Source organism: Leucoraja erinacea, chromosome 12, assembly GCF_028641065.1.
Source record: "Leucoraja erinacea ecotype New England chromosome 12, Leri_hhj_1, whole genome shotgun sequence".
Lineage (NCBI taxonomy): Eukaryota > Metazoa > Chordata > Chondrichthyes > Rajiformes > Rajidae > Leucoraja > Leucoraja erinaceus.
In genome coordinates this window covers 8,339,108-8,355,624 of record NC_073388.1, presented here as the reverse complement: position 1 = coordinate 8,355,624, position 16,517 = coordinate 8,339,108, and the positions used below count along the sequence as shown (strand labels likewise).

At 44.2% G+C, this 16,517-nt stretch overlaps 1 protein-coding gene across 3 annotated transcripts in view; it reads right to left on the bottom strand.

Moving 5' to 3' along the window:
* LOC129702042 (glutamate receptor 3-like) overlaps positions 1-5,642 on the bottom strand; it is a 228,766-nt gene extending 223,124 nt beyond the window's left edge. Inside the window, exon 1 of one of the 3 annotated variants that reach the window (XR_008724311.1) lies at positions 4,553-5,642. Coding sequence is in view for 2 of the 3 variants with exons in the window: in XM_055643554.1 (XP_055499529.1) it covers positions 4,553-5,054 (502 nt within the window). In the remaining variant the exon portion in view is untranslated. The remainder of the gene's footprint in view (positions 1-4,552) is intronic. The other 2 variants (XM_055643554.1, XM_055643555.1) reach the window with 2 other exon arrangements.
* Positions 5,643-16,517: the final 10,875 nt, after the last annotated feature.

The following is a 16,517-nucleotide window of genomic DNA, read 5'->3' as shown; positions in this document are numbered from 1 at the left end:
CGCTCCCCTCCATTGAGTCTGTCCAAAGCAAGCATTGTCTGCGGAGGGCGCTCAGCATCGCCAAGGACTGCTCTCACCCCAACCATGGACTGTTTACCCTCCTACCATCCGGGAGGCGCTACAGGTCTCTCCGTTGCCGAACCAGCAGGTCGAGGAACAGCTTCTTCCCAGCGGCTGTCACTCTGCTCAACAACGTACCTCGGTGACTGCCAATCACCACCCCCCCCCCGGACACTTATTATTATTTATTCAAATCATTTGCTATGTCGCTCTTCCAGGGAGATGCTAAATGCATTTCGTTGTCTCTGTACTGTACACTGACAATGACAATTAAAATTGAATCTGAATCTGAATCTATCTACCTCTTTGGTGACCCTTGGATAATCTTTGATCTAACTTTGCTGGTTTTACCTTACACAAAAATCTATTCCATTATCATGTATTTATACACTGTAAATGGCTCGACTGTAATCATGTATTGTCTTTCTGCTGACTGGATAGCACGCAACAAAAGCTTTTCACTGTACCTAAGATGCTAAATACTTTAACTCAGCCTACCGTTCCCACACTGACCTTTCTTTGCTGGGACTCCTCCACTGTCATAGTGAGGCCCAGCGCAAATTGGAGGAACAGTCCTCATATTTCGCTTGGGCAGCTTACACCCCAGCGGTATGAATATTGACTTCTCTAACTTCAAGTAACCCTTACTTTCCCTCTCTCTCCATCCCTCTCACTTCCTGGTTCTCCCACCAGTCTGACTGTCCCCCTGATTAAAGTTTATCTCTGCATGCTTCGTTGTCACCTTATCCAAGCTAACAATGATCTATTCTCCATTTTCCTTGCCCTCCGTCCCCTTTGATATCTCGTTTTCACACCTTACACTTCCTTATCTCTGTGGCTCCCTCTCCCCTGACTCTCAGTCTGAAGAAGGATCTCGATCGGAAACAAAACCCATTCCTTCTATCCAGAGATGCTGCCTGTCCCGCTGTGTTACTGCAACATTTTGTGCCCATGTTTGCTATAAAATAAAGTATTTTAAAGTCAATTTGGTGCTCCACACCACAATTCCGGTGAAAAAACAGGCAGCTGAGGTAACAGCATTTATTTATACATTTGAGCTCCGAGCTCTAATAAACTGAAAGGCAGGAGACACAGATTTCTGAATGTTTGTGCATTGTGGGTTGTGCACCTGGACCAAGATGCCACTTATTCCCAGGACTGCTGAACAATGACATTAGAAGCTCAAAGACTAGATCACAGTAACACACTCATGACTGGCTCTCTTCTCTTCCAGCACACACTGAGCAGCAAATGCAAATCCAACTAACCCTTTACACAGATAGACACAACCCTTTAGATAGACACAAAATGCTGGAGTAACTCAGATTGAGAGTCGGGGGAGAGGGAGACAGAGGTATGGAAGAGTAAGGTTAGAAAACCAGAGATCAAATGGGATGAAGTTCAAGGAAAATGTAGAACTTTTATCCTGTTACTCCACTTAAAGACACAAAATGCTGGAGTAACACAGCGGGTTAGGCAGCATCTCTGCAGAAAATGAATAGGTGACGTTTCAAGTCGAAATCCTTCTGCAGACCCGGAATGTCACCTACTCCTTTTCTCCGGAGATGCTGCCTGACTCGCCGAGTTACTCCAGCTTTTTGCGTCTATATTCAATGTAAACCAGCATCTGCAGTTCCTTCCTATGACAGGCATTTCTATATGGATGATTATTGCCACATAATGCCTCTTTTTAGAAAAATCCTTGTACTCTTGCCATAGAGGGAGGACAGAGAAGGTTCACCAGACTGATTCCTGGGATGTCAGGACTTTCATATGAAGAAAGACTGGATAGACTCGGCTTGTACTCGCTAGAATTTAGAAGATTGAGGGGGGATCTTATAGAAACTTACAAAATTCTTAAGGGGTTGGACAGGCTAGATGCAGGAAGATTATTCCCAATATTTTGGGAAGTCCAGAACAAGGGGTCACAGTTTAAGGATAAGGGGGAAATCTTTTAGGACCGAGATGAGAAAAACATTTTTCACACAGAGAGTGGTGAATCTGTGGAATTCTCTGCCACAGAAGGTAGTTGAGGCCAGTTCATTGGCTATATTTAAGAGGTAGCTAGATGTGGCCCTTGTGGCTAAAGGGATCAGGGGGTATGGAGAGAAGGCAGGTACAGGATACTGAGTTGGATGATCAGCCATGATCATATTGAATGGCGGTGCAGGCTCGAAGGGCCGAATGGCCTACTGCTGCACCTATTTTCTATGTTTCTATGTTTCTATCATAAATAATGTCCATCTCATCTTTTACATCCACATTTCACTATATCCGATTTAAAAACATTTCCTCTGTGGTACCTGGAACGCAATATTCAGTTGCCAGTTTAACGCTATTATCAGTGTGCAAGGTTAACACCAGAAGATAACTCAGCGGGTCAGGCAGCATCCCTGGAGAAAAGGGATGGGTGATGTTTTGAGTCAGGGGACCGAAACGTCACCCAACCTTTTCCACCAGAGATGCTGCCTGACCCACTGAGTTACTCCAGTATTTTGTGTCTGTCTTTGGTATAAACCAATATCTGCAGTTCCTAGTTTCTAAGTTAGCTCCAGAAGGGTATCTTGTGGAAACATTGTATCCATTATAAGTCTATGTACAAGTCCTATGTACATATGTAGCTGGCACAATGTGCAAATCTATGCAACTTGTAGGTTAGTGACTGATAGGGTTGCCAACTTCTCACTCCCAACCTTCTGAACCTTCTGAATTTTGTAGTCGGCAGGGCAGTACTCTGCATATCGCCAACTTGGACAATCTTACATTTTTATCAAGCCAATTAACCTACAAATCTGTACGTCTTTGGAGTGTGGGAGGAAGCTGAAGATCTCGGAGAAAACCCACGCTGATCACGGGGAGAACATACAGACTTCATATAAGGGACAAAAAGTCAAAAGAAGGCACAAATTCCCAACGGCAATTCGTTGACCGACTCGGCCGTGGCTGGGTGAATGAAGAGTTGGCCCGGGTGCTGGACAGCACACAAAGCCCAGCCGGTGGGCCAGCTGAGGAGTTTTGGCCCAGGGGCCGCGCGAGCAAAGTCCGGCGCCCCGTCCAACTCATGAACCGATGATCGGCCATGAGAAGGAGGGGTGGTGGTGTCGGCGGTAAGCGAAGGTCTGAAGGTGGGACAGCTGGCCGGGCTGCCGTCCGACGGGGCCATGGGCGAGTCGCTGCTGCTGCTGCTGCACTCCATGGGATGCACTACGTCGGGACGGATGAACATAGAAACATAGAAACATAGAAATTAGGTGCAGGAGTAGGCCATTCGGCCCTTTGAGCCTGCACCGCCATTCAATATGATCATGGCTGATCATCCAACTCAGTATCCCGTACCTGCCTTCTCTCCATACCCCCTGATCCCCTTAGCCACAAGGGCCACATCTAACTCCCTCTTAAATATAGCCAATGAACTGGCCTCAACTACCCTCTGTGGCAGAGAGTTCCAGAGATTCACCACTCTCTGTGTGAAAAAAGTTCTTCTCATCTCGGTTTTTAAAGGATTTCCCCCTTATCCTTAAGCTGTGATCTCTTGTCCTGGACTTCTCTAACATCGGGAACAATCTTCCAACATCTAGCCTGTCCAACCCCTTAAGAATTTTGTAAGTTTCTATAAGATCCCCTCTCAATCTTCTAAATTCTAGAGAGTATAAACCAAGTCTATCCAGTCTTTCTTCACAAGACAGTCCTGACATCCCAGGAATCAGTCTGGTGAACCGTCTCTGCACTCCCTCTATGGCAATAATGTCCTTCCTCAGATTTGGAGACCAAAACTGTACGCAATACTCCAGGTGTGGTCTCACCAAGACCCTGTACAACTGCAGTAGAACCTCCCTGCTCCTATACTCAAATCCTTTTGCAATGAAAGCTAACATACCATTCGTGAAGCGGGGCCAGGCGCAGAAATCCGACCCGATAGTCCAATCGACCCGAGTAATAGCAGTCAAATACGGGACAAGGGCGGTCCCGTACGGGACAAACCAATTTAGCCCAAAATACGGGATGTCCCGGCTAATACAGGACAGTTGACCACCCTAGTGACTGCATCTCGAGTCGATTCTATAACACTGCACAGAACTTCAAACTTATACAATTTTCTCCTTCAGCACACAATCCAATTGTAACCACTCTGTATATTGTGATCATATATTCCTCAACAAGATATCCCAAGTCAATGAAAAACAAATTTAAAAACTTCACTGTAGTGCAGTGAAGCCTTATTACCTTTGGACTTAGCATTATTTTTTTTTTCTATAATTCTGCTTTTCATGAAAATCGGTTTTTCAAATCCCTTATCAACAAAATGAAACATGGAATTCATGATTTTGCAAACAGGAATTATGAATATTTCATGAATTACTTCATCCACAGTAGATAATAAACCTGGATACTGAGACTTAAAACACACGTAAACCTCTCAGCAATTCACAGACTAAGGAGGCATGCAGGAAGGAGCAGCTTATCGGACTGAAAGTGCTTTTCATCGCCTCACCTCGGTCTGTGTCGTACAGATAGACAAATCTCTCCCACTTGTAGTGTGTTAGAAGGCTCAAGAGCGCTCCGTGCAGTGGTGGCCGCAGCTGAATGACGAACTGGACTTCGCCTTCCGTGGGGAAGCTTGGCGTGATGAAGGAAGTGTGCAGCGCGCCGCAGAACGATGTTAGCGTGTTCACAGATCTCTTGTCGTAGAAGCCGAAAATGGCGTAAACTCCTTTGGAGTACTGCGAACAGACTGGAAAGAGAAAATCCTCGTCAGTTTCTGTCAGCATCACCTTAAGAAATGTCATTTCACTTCGGCCACATTCCAAACTACACGCTATCCATATTATTTTGAAGATAAACACCAAGCTGGAGCAACTCAGCGGGACAGGCAGCGTCTCTGGAGCAAAGGAATGGGTGACGTTTCGGGTCGAGACTCTTCTTCCAGGACACGGAGGGTGGTGGGTGCATGGAACAACATTTTCGAAGACATTTAAGAATAAGGGGTAAGCCATTTAGAACGGAGACAAGGAAACACTTCTTCACACAGAGAGTTGTGAGTCTGTGGAATTCTCTGCCTCAGAGGGCGGTGGAGGCCGGTTCTCTGGATACTTTCAAGAGAGAGCTAGATAGGGCTCTTAAAGATAGCGGAGTCAGGGGACGTGGGGAGAAGGCAGGAACGGGGTACTGATTGGGGATGATCAGCCATGATTACATTGAATGGCGCTGCTGGCTCGAAGGGTCGAATGGGTTACTCCTGCACCTATTGTCTATTGTTTATTGTCTATTGTCTATTTGGACAGGTACATGGACAAGAACGGTTTAAAGGGATTTGGGCCAAAAGTGGGCAGGTACGATACGATAATGGTATTCAAGGGGATCTTGGATTGGCACATGGATATGTAGGGAATGGAGGGATATGGATAGCAAGCAGGCAGGACAGATTCTTAAACTTGGCTTTGAGTTCAGCACGGACATTATGGGCCAAAAGGTCTGTTCCTGTTCTGTATTCTATTAACATGCAACTTCACATGTTAAAGGTCCTCTGTCCATTATGTATTCAAGAGAGAGTTAGAGCTCTTAGGACTAAAGGAATCAAGGGATATGGGGAGAGAGCAGGAACGGGGTACTGATTTTTGAATGATCAGCCACGCAGGTCACGGGGAGAACGTGCTAACTCCATACAGACAGCAGCCGTAATCGGGATAGACCCCGGGCCGCTGGCGCTGTAAGGCAGCAACTCTACCACTGCGCCCCTGTGCCATCCATAGAATTAGCTGGATGGAAGAGCTAAACTGGTCAGAATTGAGAATGACAGCTTCCTGTGATATTCAGTGTCAGATTGGCAATAAATGGAGAGGCATATCGAAGTCACTAGAGCCTTTAAGAGCTGCACTAAACTAGGATAACCAAATCAGGGGCAGTCGACATTAACAATTCTTGTCTCTTTGAAATGGTAATAAAACTAATTTTACTTTGAGAAGCTTATTTCAATACCATTGTAAATGGTTACGTATAAAAACAAATCAGCGTATTTTATGATCACAATGTTCTCATCTAACGGCCTGTTTATCCAATGGCTTTGATAATCTAAAAAAATCAAATTGAGTAATCCAAGCTACTCTCTCTCTAAACCTCAGTTTCAGATGGGAAGGTCTGTCTATTTAGCATTCAAGTACACCTTGTTACAAAATATGCCAGAATTTGAAGGGGATTGGACACGCTAGAGGCAGGAAAACATGTTCCCGATGTTGGCGGAGTCCAGAACCAGGGGCCACAGTTTAAGAATAAGGGGGTAAGCCATTTAGAACGGAGACGAGGTAACACTTTTGTGTCACGGAGTGTTGACTCTGTGGAATTCTCATATAAGCAGATTTTTGGCCTTTAAATTACCTCACGCAATACATTACAGTTAGAATGCATTCTGTTCGACAATGCCACATCCCTTTGATGTGAGAAGCATTTGCATGTGAATATCCTGCAGAGTCAATGATAGTCATGGAACATGTGTCGAAAGGAACTGCAGATGCTGGTTTACACCCAAGGTAGACACAAAAAGCTGGAGTAACTCAGCGGGCCACGTAGCATCTCTAGAGAAAAGGAAGAGGTGACGTTTCGGGTCGAGACCCTTCTTCACACTGAGAGTCAGGGGAAAGGGAAGAAAGCAATGTTGATGGTGATGTAGAGAGATATAGACCAAATGAATGAAAGACATGCAAAAATGATACAATGATCAAGGATCGGTCCATTGTTAACTGTGGGCTTGGGTGATAATGAGTTTACAGACAATGAAACTCAACAGGACAACAATGAAACTAGTACAATGACTAGGGTGGGGGGTGAGGGTGGGGGGTTGGAGAAGGGAGCGATGAAGAGAGAAGGGTTACTTGAAGTTAAAAAATCAATATTCATACAGCTGCGTTGTCTTTCATTCATTGTTCTATATCTCTCCACATCACCGTCTAAATCTCTCGTTTCCCTTATCCCCAGACTCTCAGTCTGAAGAAGGGTCTTGACTGGAAACATCACACATTCCTTCTCTCCAGAGATGCTGCCCGACCCGCTGAGTGACTCCAACTATTGGTGTCTATCTGATAGAATAGTACAACATAGCATGCAACATGGTGATACATAGGTACTAGACTTGCGGAAAAAAGGTTTGCTCTTGAAGAATGATAGGAAAGTTATTCATTGATATGCTTCACCTTGTGTGAATAAGTATGAAGCAACTCTTTTGCGAGCTGCCTTTAAGATTCAACATGCCACACCATTGTGTTAAACATATTTTATAAGTGCCTGTTCTTGTGAACAGTTGTAAAACAAATGTATTCTCGAATTTCTCATTTGCATGATATATTCCACTGAAGGGAAAGGACCCTTCTTCTGTGCAAGGCTTGAAGTCACTGAAATAGACGCATTATATTTTAATACATTTTCGTTCAGCTGGTATATAGTAGAATTTCAATGAGGGAAAAAAACAATACCTGGAACGAGATAATATTAATGTTATTCTGCAGTTTAGGCCTTGCACTAGAAGATTGGGTATGAAATTGCATTCATGAAACTGAAGCAGGAAAAATGACCTGAAGACTTTAATCTATTCAATGATACCTCTAATTTATTTTATAAGATGTATCTACTTTTTAAGAATCACTAGACCAATAACCAGTGACAGAGAGTAGAAGGGGCTGAAGAAGGTTCTCGGCCGAAACGTCACCCATTCCTTCTCACCAGAGATGCTGCCTGTCCCGTTGAGTTACTCCAGCATTTTGTGTCTATCTTCGGTTTGAACCAGCATCTGCAGTTCCTTGCTTCACAAAGAGGGATGGGTTTGTAGCTGATGTTGATCTAGATCACTGGGATAATTTTCACCATGGAGATCTAGCTCTCTCTTGAAAACATCCATGGAAAAACTTGCCTCCACCGCCCTCTGAGGCAGAGAATTCCACAGACTCACCACTCTCTGTGAGAAAAAGTGTTTCCTTGTCTCCGTTTTAAATGGCTTACTCCTTATTCTTAAACTGTGGACCCTGGTTCTGGACTCCCCCAACATTGGGAACATGTTTCCTGCCTCTAGCGTGTCCAAGCCCTTAACAATCTTATATGTTTCTTATAGAAACTTACAAAATTCTTAAGGGGTTGGACAGGCTAGATGCAGGAAGATTGTTCCAGATGTTAGGGAAGTCCAGGACAAGGGGCCACAGCTTAAGGATAAAGGGGAAATCCTTTAAAACCGAGATGAGAAGAACCTTTTTCACGCAGAGAGTGGTGAATCTCTGGAACTCTCTGCCACAGAGGGTAGTTTGAGGCCAGTTCATTGGCTATATTTAAGAGGGAGTTAGATGTGGCCCTTGTGGCTAAGGGGATCAGGGGGTATGGAGAGAAGGCAGGTACGGGATACTGAGTTGGATGATCAGCCATGATCATATTGAATGGCGGTGCAGGCTCGAAGGGCCGAATGGCCTACTCCTGCACCTAATTTCTATGTTTCTATGTTTCTATGTTTTCAATAGAGTAGGGGACTCCAGGATTTGGACCCCTGAGATGATGAAGGGCCAGGGATATATCTACAAACCTCAGGGGTTCATCCTGAAATTGGAATCTCATGGAAGAGCCGTGTTTATCACCAACATTGTGAATAGTCACGAGAAGGAGCTACGGGAAGGATGAGGGAGGACCTCATAGTTACCAAATAGTGCAAGGCCTGGATAGAGTAAATGTGGAGTCAATGTGGAGAGCATGTTTTCACTAGTGGGAGAGTCAAGGACCAGAGGCTACAGCCTCTGAATAAAAGGACGTACCTTTAGAAAGGAGATGAGGAGGAATTTATTTCGTCAGAGGGTGGTGAATCTGGGATATTCATTGCCACAGACAGCTGTGGAGGTCGTGAATGGGTTTTTAAGGCAAAGATTGACAGATTCTTGATTAGTACGGATGTCCAGGGGCTATAGAGTGAAGGCAGGAGTATGCAGTTTGAGAAGGAAAGAGAGATCAGGCATGATTGAATGACAGAGTAGACGTGATGGGCCGAATGGCCCAAATCTGTTCCTCAAACTTATAAACTGCTACACTCCTTGTGGTGTAGGTTTCCCAACATTGCTATGGAGTAGGGGGCTCTAGGATTTGGACCCTGGGATGATGAAGGACCAGGGATATACCTACAACTCTGAATGATGTACAGCTTGCAGGATAATCTCCAGATAGTTTTGCTTATTAATTTTGCTTAATAATTCCTCCCACTGCAGTACAGCCTCCTTTGTTCTACCTCCTTCATTAGTTCCGATTTAGAGCGCCACAATAGGATCCTGGCCTTCTTGATCCAAGTTTTATTCCAAGGACTTATCCTTTAGTTTAGTTTAATGTCACCTTAACCAGTCAGCAGAAAGACGATAAACATAGAATGCTGGAGTAACTCAGAGGACAGGCAGCATTGCTGGAGAGAAGGAATGGGTGGCGTTTCAGGTCAAGAACCTTCTTCAGACGACACATGATTACAATCTAGAGCCACATGATAGCCCAACTTGTGTGTGGGATAGTAATAGTATACGGGTATTGCTGGTTGGAGCGGACACGGCGGGCATCTCTAAAACTATAAAGTAATCGAGCCGTCCACAGTGCACAGACATTGGATCAAGGGTATAACCGTTAGTGCGAGATAATGTCCAGTAGAGTCTGATTAACGATAGTTTGAAGGCAAATGCTGCTGTTGAGATAAAGATTTAAAAGAGTGGAGCGACTGTAATGCACGGTAGCAAGTCCTGGGGCCAGCACGTAAAGAGTGGCCTGGGTTCAATGCCATCTTGGTACTTGCTCCAAGGCAGTCACAGTCATGCCTGCCGAGTAGTGAATAGTCTGAATTCACGATTTACCACAGTAAATGGGGAACTTAAACCCAGCCAATTAATTAAACTATATATCAAAATGGTGGCGGTGGACATGACACCCAATAGACTACTGCAAACATTCTAACAGTCACTCTCTCTTCTCTCTCTCCTCTCTCCATTCAGTGAGACAAACATGTTTGAAAGTACGCACCGCCAGATTCAAGAAGATCTTCTCACCCCGCCTCCCCCTCACCCCCCTTCCCCTGCTGTTATCATCCTTTTGAGTAAAACTCTCATATCTGTCCGCAAGGATGATTTCCACATCTTTCAACCCACCACCATAGATTAGTTCAGTTTAGTTTATTGTTACGTGTACTGAGGTACAGTGAAATGCTATTGTTGCGTGCTAACCAGTCATCGGAAAGACCAATACATGGTTACAGCCAAATCATCCTTAGTGATAAAGGGAATAAGGCTTGGTGCAAGATAATGTCCAGTAAAGTCAGATTAAAGAAAGTCTGAGGGTGTCCAATGAGGTAGATAGCACTGGTTGTAGCTCAGGACCGCTCTCTAGTAGTTGGTGGGATGGTTCAGTTGCCTGATAACAGCTGGGATGATAATGTCCCTGAATCTGGAGATGTGCATTTTCACACTTCTATACCTCTGCCCTGATGGGAGATGGGAGGAGAGGGAGTGGACAGGGGTGAGAATCGTCCATGATTTTGCTGATGGCCTTGCCGAGGGCAGTGTCAGTGCAAATGGTGGCAGTTGGAAGGGAGGTTGGTTTGTGTGATGATCGAGGGCCACAACTCTCTGCAATTCCTTGCGGTCTTGGATGGAGCTAAACCCAGGGCTGGATTAAACCATTAAGCAAAATAAGCACGTGCTTAGGGCATCAATGGCACCACAGAAATGGTGAATGGTTTACGGCACAAAAGAAATCACCTTAAACTTGCTAAAATAATATTAAGTATAGAAGCAGATGTGTTACGTAAGATTAATTTTGAGGATCTGATCAAAGACTGCAATTTTAAAAAGTAGGAGAAAACCTTTCAAATATAAATAAAGTGGAAGTATACAAAAATAAACATTATTTTCCATCTTACTGGTAGATTTTTTCATTTTGAAAAATAAAAAATTATTTTATGGTTTATTATTGTTTATATTTGAAATTGCATATATAGGGGGGCACCAAAATCTTTTAAGTGCTTAGGGCCTCTATGGGTCTTAATCCGGCCCTGGCTGTACCCAAAACAAGCTGTCAAGCATAGAAACATAGAAACATAGAAATTAGGTGCAGGAGTAGGCCATTCGGCCCTTCGAGCCTGCACTGCCATTCAATATGATCATGGCTGATCATCCAACTCAGTATCCTGTACCTGCCTTCTCTCCATACCTCCTGATCTCCTTAGCCACAAGGGCCACATCTAACTCCCTCTTAAATATAGCCCATGAACTGGCCTCAACTACCTTCTTTGGCAAAGAATTCAACAAATTCACCACTCTCTGTGGTGAAAAAAAAGTTCTTCTCATCTCGGTTTTAAAGGATTTTCCCCCTTATCCTTAAGCTGTGACCCCTTGTCCTGGACTTCCCTAACATCGGGGAACAATCTTCCTGCATCTAGCCTGTCCAACCCCTTAAGAATTTTGTAAGTTTCTATAAGATCCCCTCTCAATCTCCTAGCATCCGGCCAAAATGCTTTCTACGGCGCATCTGTAGAAGTTGGTGAGAGTTGTGGAGGACCTCTCAACGGAGAGTTGTTGGGGGACCAAGGATGAATTCCCACATCTCTCTCTCTCCACCACATTGTGACTCTGGCCCTTATGTTTTATCTGCACTGTCTCTGTATCTGTAACCTTATAGAATAGAATAGGGAATAGGTTCTTTATTGTCATTATAACATCTAAACATGTACAACGAAATTAAAAATGCCAACCAGTCAGTGCACCATTCACACATTATCTAAAAGCTAACGATACGTCGAAGAGAAATATCTGAAATAAACACCTAAATAAATAACATGCAAAAACAAGCAAGCATAAACACACAACCATACGTTCTTCTGTCAATTGCACAATCCCTTTGGTATGTATATTTCATTTGGTGGCTATATTAAGTGTAGTTATTGCTGTGGGTAAAAACTGTGTTTGAGTCTGTTTGTCCTTGTTCTCATTGATCTGTACCGTCTGCCTGACGGCAACAGTTCAAACTGTGTCAAAAGTTTGTGGGAAATGTCCTTTATAATGTTCTGGGATTTCTTGAGACAGTGGAAATTGTGTAGGCCTTCCAAGGTGAGGAAAGGGCAGCCGACAATCTTATGGGCTTTGTCAATAGCCCTCTGGGGCGCTTTCCTTTGAGCCGCTGTGCAGCTGGTGTACCACACGCATACACAGTATGTTAGAATGCTCTCCATGGAGCACCGATAAAAGGACAGCAGCAGTCTCTGGGTGATGTTGTCCTTCCTGAGCACCCTCGGGAAGTGAAGTCTCTGCTGGACATGTTTCAGCAGCGCAGAGGTGTTCACGCTCCATGTCAGGTCCTCCTCAATGTGGATTCCCAGGAAGCGGAAATCCGCCACCCTCTCCACACAGTCCCCTCTGATGATTAATGGTGTAATGTCCGTTTTCTTCTTCCTGTAGTCTATTATGAGCTCCTTGGTCTTTGAGGTGTTGAGGAGCAGGTTATTCTCTCCACACCACACTGTCAGCTGCACCACCTCATCCCTGTAGGCGTACTCATCCCCCCCCCCCAGAGATGAGCCCCCACCACACGTGGTGTCATCCGCGAATTTGACAATGGTGTTGCTGGGGTCGGCGGGGGTGCAGTCATGTGTGTAGATGGTGTAGAGCAGGGGGCTCAGTACGCAGCCCTGTGGAGAGCCGGTACTGGGGCTGAGGGCCGTGGATGTGTGATGGCCCACTCTGACTCTCTGGCTGCTACCCGACAGGAAGCTATTTATCCACGTGCAGGTGGAGTGTGGAAGTCCCCAGGTCCCCCCAGTTTGTCCACCAGTTTTGTGGGGAAGGATGGTGTAAAAGCAGAGCTGTAGTCCACAAAGAGCATCCGCACGTAGCTCCCCCCCCGCTGCTCCAGGTGGGACAGTGCAGCATGGAGAGCTGTGGCTACAGCGTCCTCTGTGGATCTGTTCGCTCTATACGCAAACTGGGTGGGGGTCAAAGCTTCGGGGCATGAGTGATGTGATGTGACCCCGGACCAGTCTTATATTCTACACCCGCTGCGTAGCATCATTTACCTCGTGTGTGATATGATTTGCCTGGATAGCACGGTAAACAAAGTCTTTCCACAGTATCTTGGTGCACATGGCAGTAATAAATAATACCAACAATATGTTTTAGGAAAGAACTCTGTAATCCTTGCCTTGGGCTTGTGTGTGGTTCTAAAACCAGTGGCAACTTAATTGATTGCAAAATGGTTCTGGGGGAACTTAAAGCTTTAAGGGCCTGTCCCACTTTCACGACCTAATTCACACCCTTTTTTTACTCGTGGATATTTTTCATCATGTTGAAAAAAAACGCCCCGACCCCTACTTGATGCCACGAGTACCTACGACTAGCATCACGGCCTACCTACGACCTACCTACGACCTCGTGACGACTATGCTGCGAGTACGAGTCAAGGTCAAACTCGGCAGCGGTCGTGAATCAGGTCGTGAAGGTGGGACAGACCCTTAAAATCTCAAACTTTATCAAACTCAATAAAAACGATACCAAGTTCAAGTGAGTTTTTTGTCATGTGTCCCTGATAGGACAATGAAATTCTTGCTTTGCTTCAGCACAACAGAACATAGTAGGCATTTACCACAAAACAGATCAGTGTGTCCATATACCAGGATATAAAAATATACACACATGAATAAATAAAATTGATAAAGTGCAAATGACAGATAATGGGTTGTTAATGTTCAGAATTTTGTCCGAGCCAGGTTTGATAGCCTGAAGGCTGTGGGAAGTAGCTATTCCTGAGCCTGGTCGTTGCAGTCTTTCAGGCTCCTGTACCTTCTACAATACTCTCTAGAATTTAGGAGATTGAGAGGGGATCTTATAGAAACTTACAAAATTCTTAAGGGGTTGGACAGGCTAGATGTAGGAAGATTGTTCCCGATGTTGGGGAAGTCCAGGACAAGGGGTCACAGCTTAAGGATAAGGGGGAAATCCTTTAAAACCGAGATGAGGAGAACTTTTTTCACACAGAGAGTGGTGAATCTCTGGAACTCTCTGCCACAGAGGGTAGTTGAGGCCAGTTCATTGGCTATATTTAAGAGGGAGTTAGATGTGACCCTTGTGGCCAAGGGGATCAGAGGGTATGGAGAGAAGGCAGGTACGGGATACTGAGTTGGATGATCAGCCATGATCATATTAAATGGCGGTGCAGGCTCGGAGGGCCGAATGGCCTACTCCTGCACCTAATTTCTATGTTTCTATGTTTCTACAGGAAGGTAGCAGGGAGATGAGTGCGTGTCCAGGATGGTGTGGGTCTTTGATGATACTGACAGCCTTTTTAAGGCAGTGACTGCGATAGATCCCCTCGATGGAAGGAAGGTCAGAGCTGATGTTACCCAGTAACCATGTACGTCTGTTTCATTGCCATCTAACTTCAGCAAAAAAAGATAGACATTGTACATCCTGCTATTTATTAATTTTTAGGATGGAAACACGTAACCCTAAACATTGCATATTCTCCAAGTTCTAGTTATATTGATTAGCCTGGGACTTCAGGCAGAAATTTCATAATTGTGTCCTTTATCAGAGGTTATTTAACTCCCCATGGTTTGTAAGTAAATTGAAAATAATGCATAAATAGTGTGAATTACAGTATACATGGACTGCTGGAAAGTGTGAACAGAATAATCAGTGTTGGTTGTTAGCAGGGTATGATTTGAGAGACTGTTCGAATAGCCTTTATGAATTTCCTTCATAACTGTTTACTCAGCTAAAATCAGCATCTCAATGGGGCCAAGCGCTAAGGGCAAAAATGCCGTTTATTATGTACCATTTGAATTATTAGCAAAGGATTTTCAATAATGGAGTAACAACAATTAATTATTACCAGGGATTCAGTTGTATGGTAGTTTCAGAGCCTTCCACATAGTATTGACTTCTCTAACTTCAAGTAACCCTTGCTTTCCATCATTCTCCATCCCTCCCCCATTCTCGTTCACCGACCAGTCTGACTGTCCTAATTAAATTTTATCTCTGTATACCTCGTTGTCACCTTCCCCGAGCTAACAATGATTTATTCTACATTTCCCTAGATCTCCATCCCATTTAATGTCTCCTTTTCACACCTTAACCTTTCCATATCTCTATGTCTCCCTCTCGAAAGAAAACCCTGACTCTCAGTCCTGAAGAAGGATCTCGACCCCAAACATCACCCATGATCCTTCTATCCAGTGATGCCTCCTGTCCCGCTGAGTTACTCCAGCATTTTGTGTCTATCTAAAGGGAATTCTTGCTTTACGGTGAAAGAACAACAAGCTGACAGGTTTGTACTATAAATATTAAGTACATTAAACTATATATTAAAATGATGGCATCAGTGGTGGTGGTCATGACACCCCATACGCTATTGCATAAATTCTAATGTACTGGATATTCTCTATTCTCTCTCCAATGTCAAAGCTGCCACAGCCAGACATAAAAACAGTTTTTATCCACGAGTAGTTGCTCTAACTCAACAGCCAAAATTCTGTAGCCTCCCTTTGATCTGGTGTTGTGGTGGTTCACAATGCTGATCAATGGTGGTGTTATCATTAATGTTTTATTATATTATTAATGTTTAGTGTTTTCTGAGTTATTCGTAACTGTCACTGTTATGTCATGTTGTGGGTGGAGCACGGAGGCAAATACCTGTATGTGAATACTTGGCCAATAAACTTATATTGACTTACTTAAACTTACTTATTTAGTTACCGAATTAGATAAACACATTTGAAAGCACGGGGAGATGGGGAACTGCTGCGAGGGCAGATGAACAAGGGAGGCCAGACAAGGGAGGACCGCCGTGAGGGGGTCTGGGGAGAAACAAAGGAGGGACCAGTCGCGGAATACTTTGTAACTGTCGGTGCCCTTTATGTGGCGACTCTTTGCATACCTTGGGTATGTAAAACAAGAACGAATATCACCTGCTGACTTGTCAAACGTGGACAATAAAAAGCATTCGTTCATTTGTCATTCAGGTCAATCATTCATTCAGTCAATCATTCATTCATTCATTCATTCATCCCATCAGTCATTCATTCATACATGCATTCATCCATTCGTTCATTCATTCATCCATTCCTTCATTCATGCATTCATTCATTCCTTCAATCAATCATTCATCCATTCGTTCATTCATGCATCATTAAGTCATTCATCATTCATCATTCAATCATTCAATTCATTCATTCATTCATTCCATTCATTCATTCCATCCTCATTCCTTCCTTCATTCATTCAATCATTCATTCATGCAATCATCATATTCATCATGCATTCATTTATTATTCCGTGGGTCGTGGATCCATTATTTGCTCATGTCCACGAGGGCGCATACTCCAAACACATCTACATCCATGTCTAAATTGTCTCGACTCCGACCTTCAGTCTACTATTGTCCCCAGAAACTGAGGGCCAGCAGTGAAAAGCTTTGTG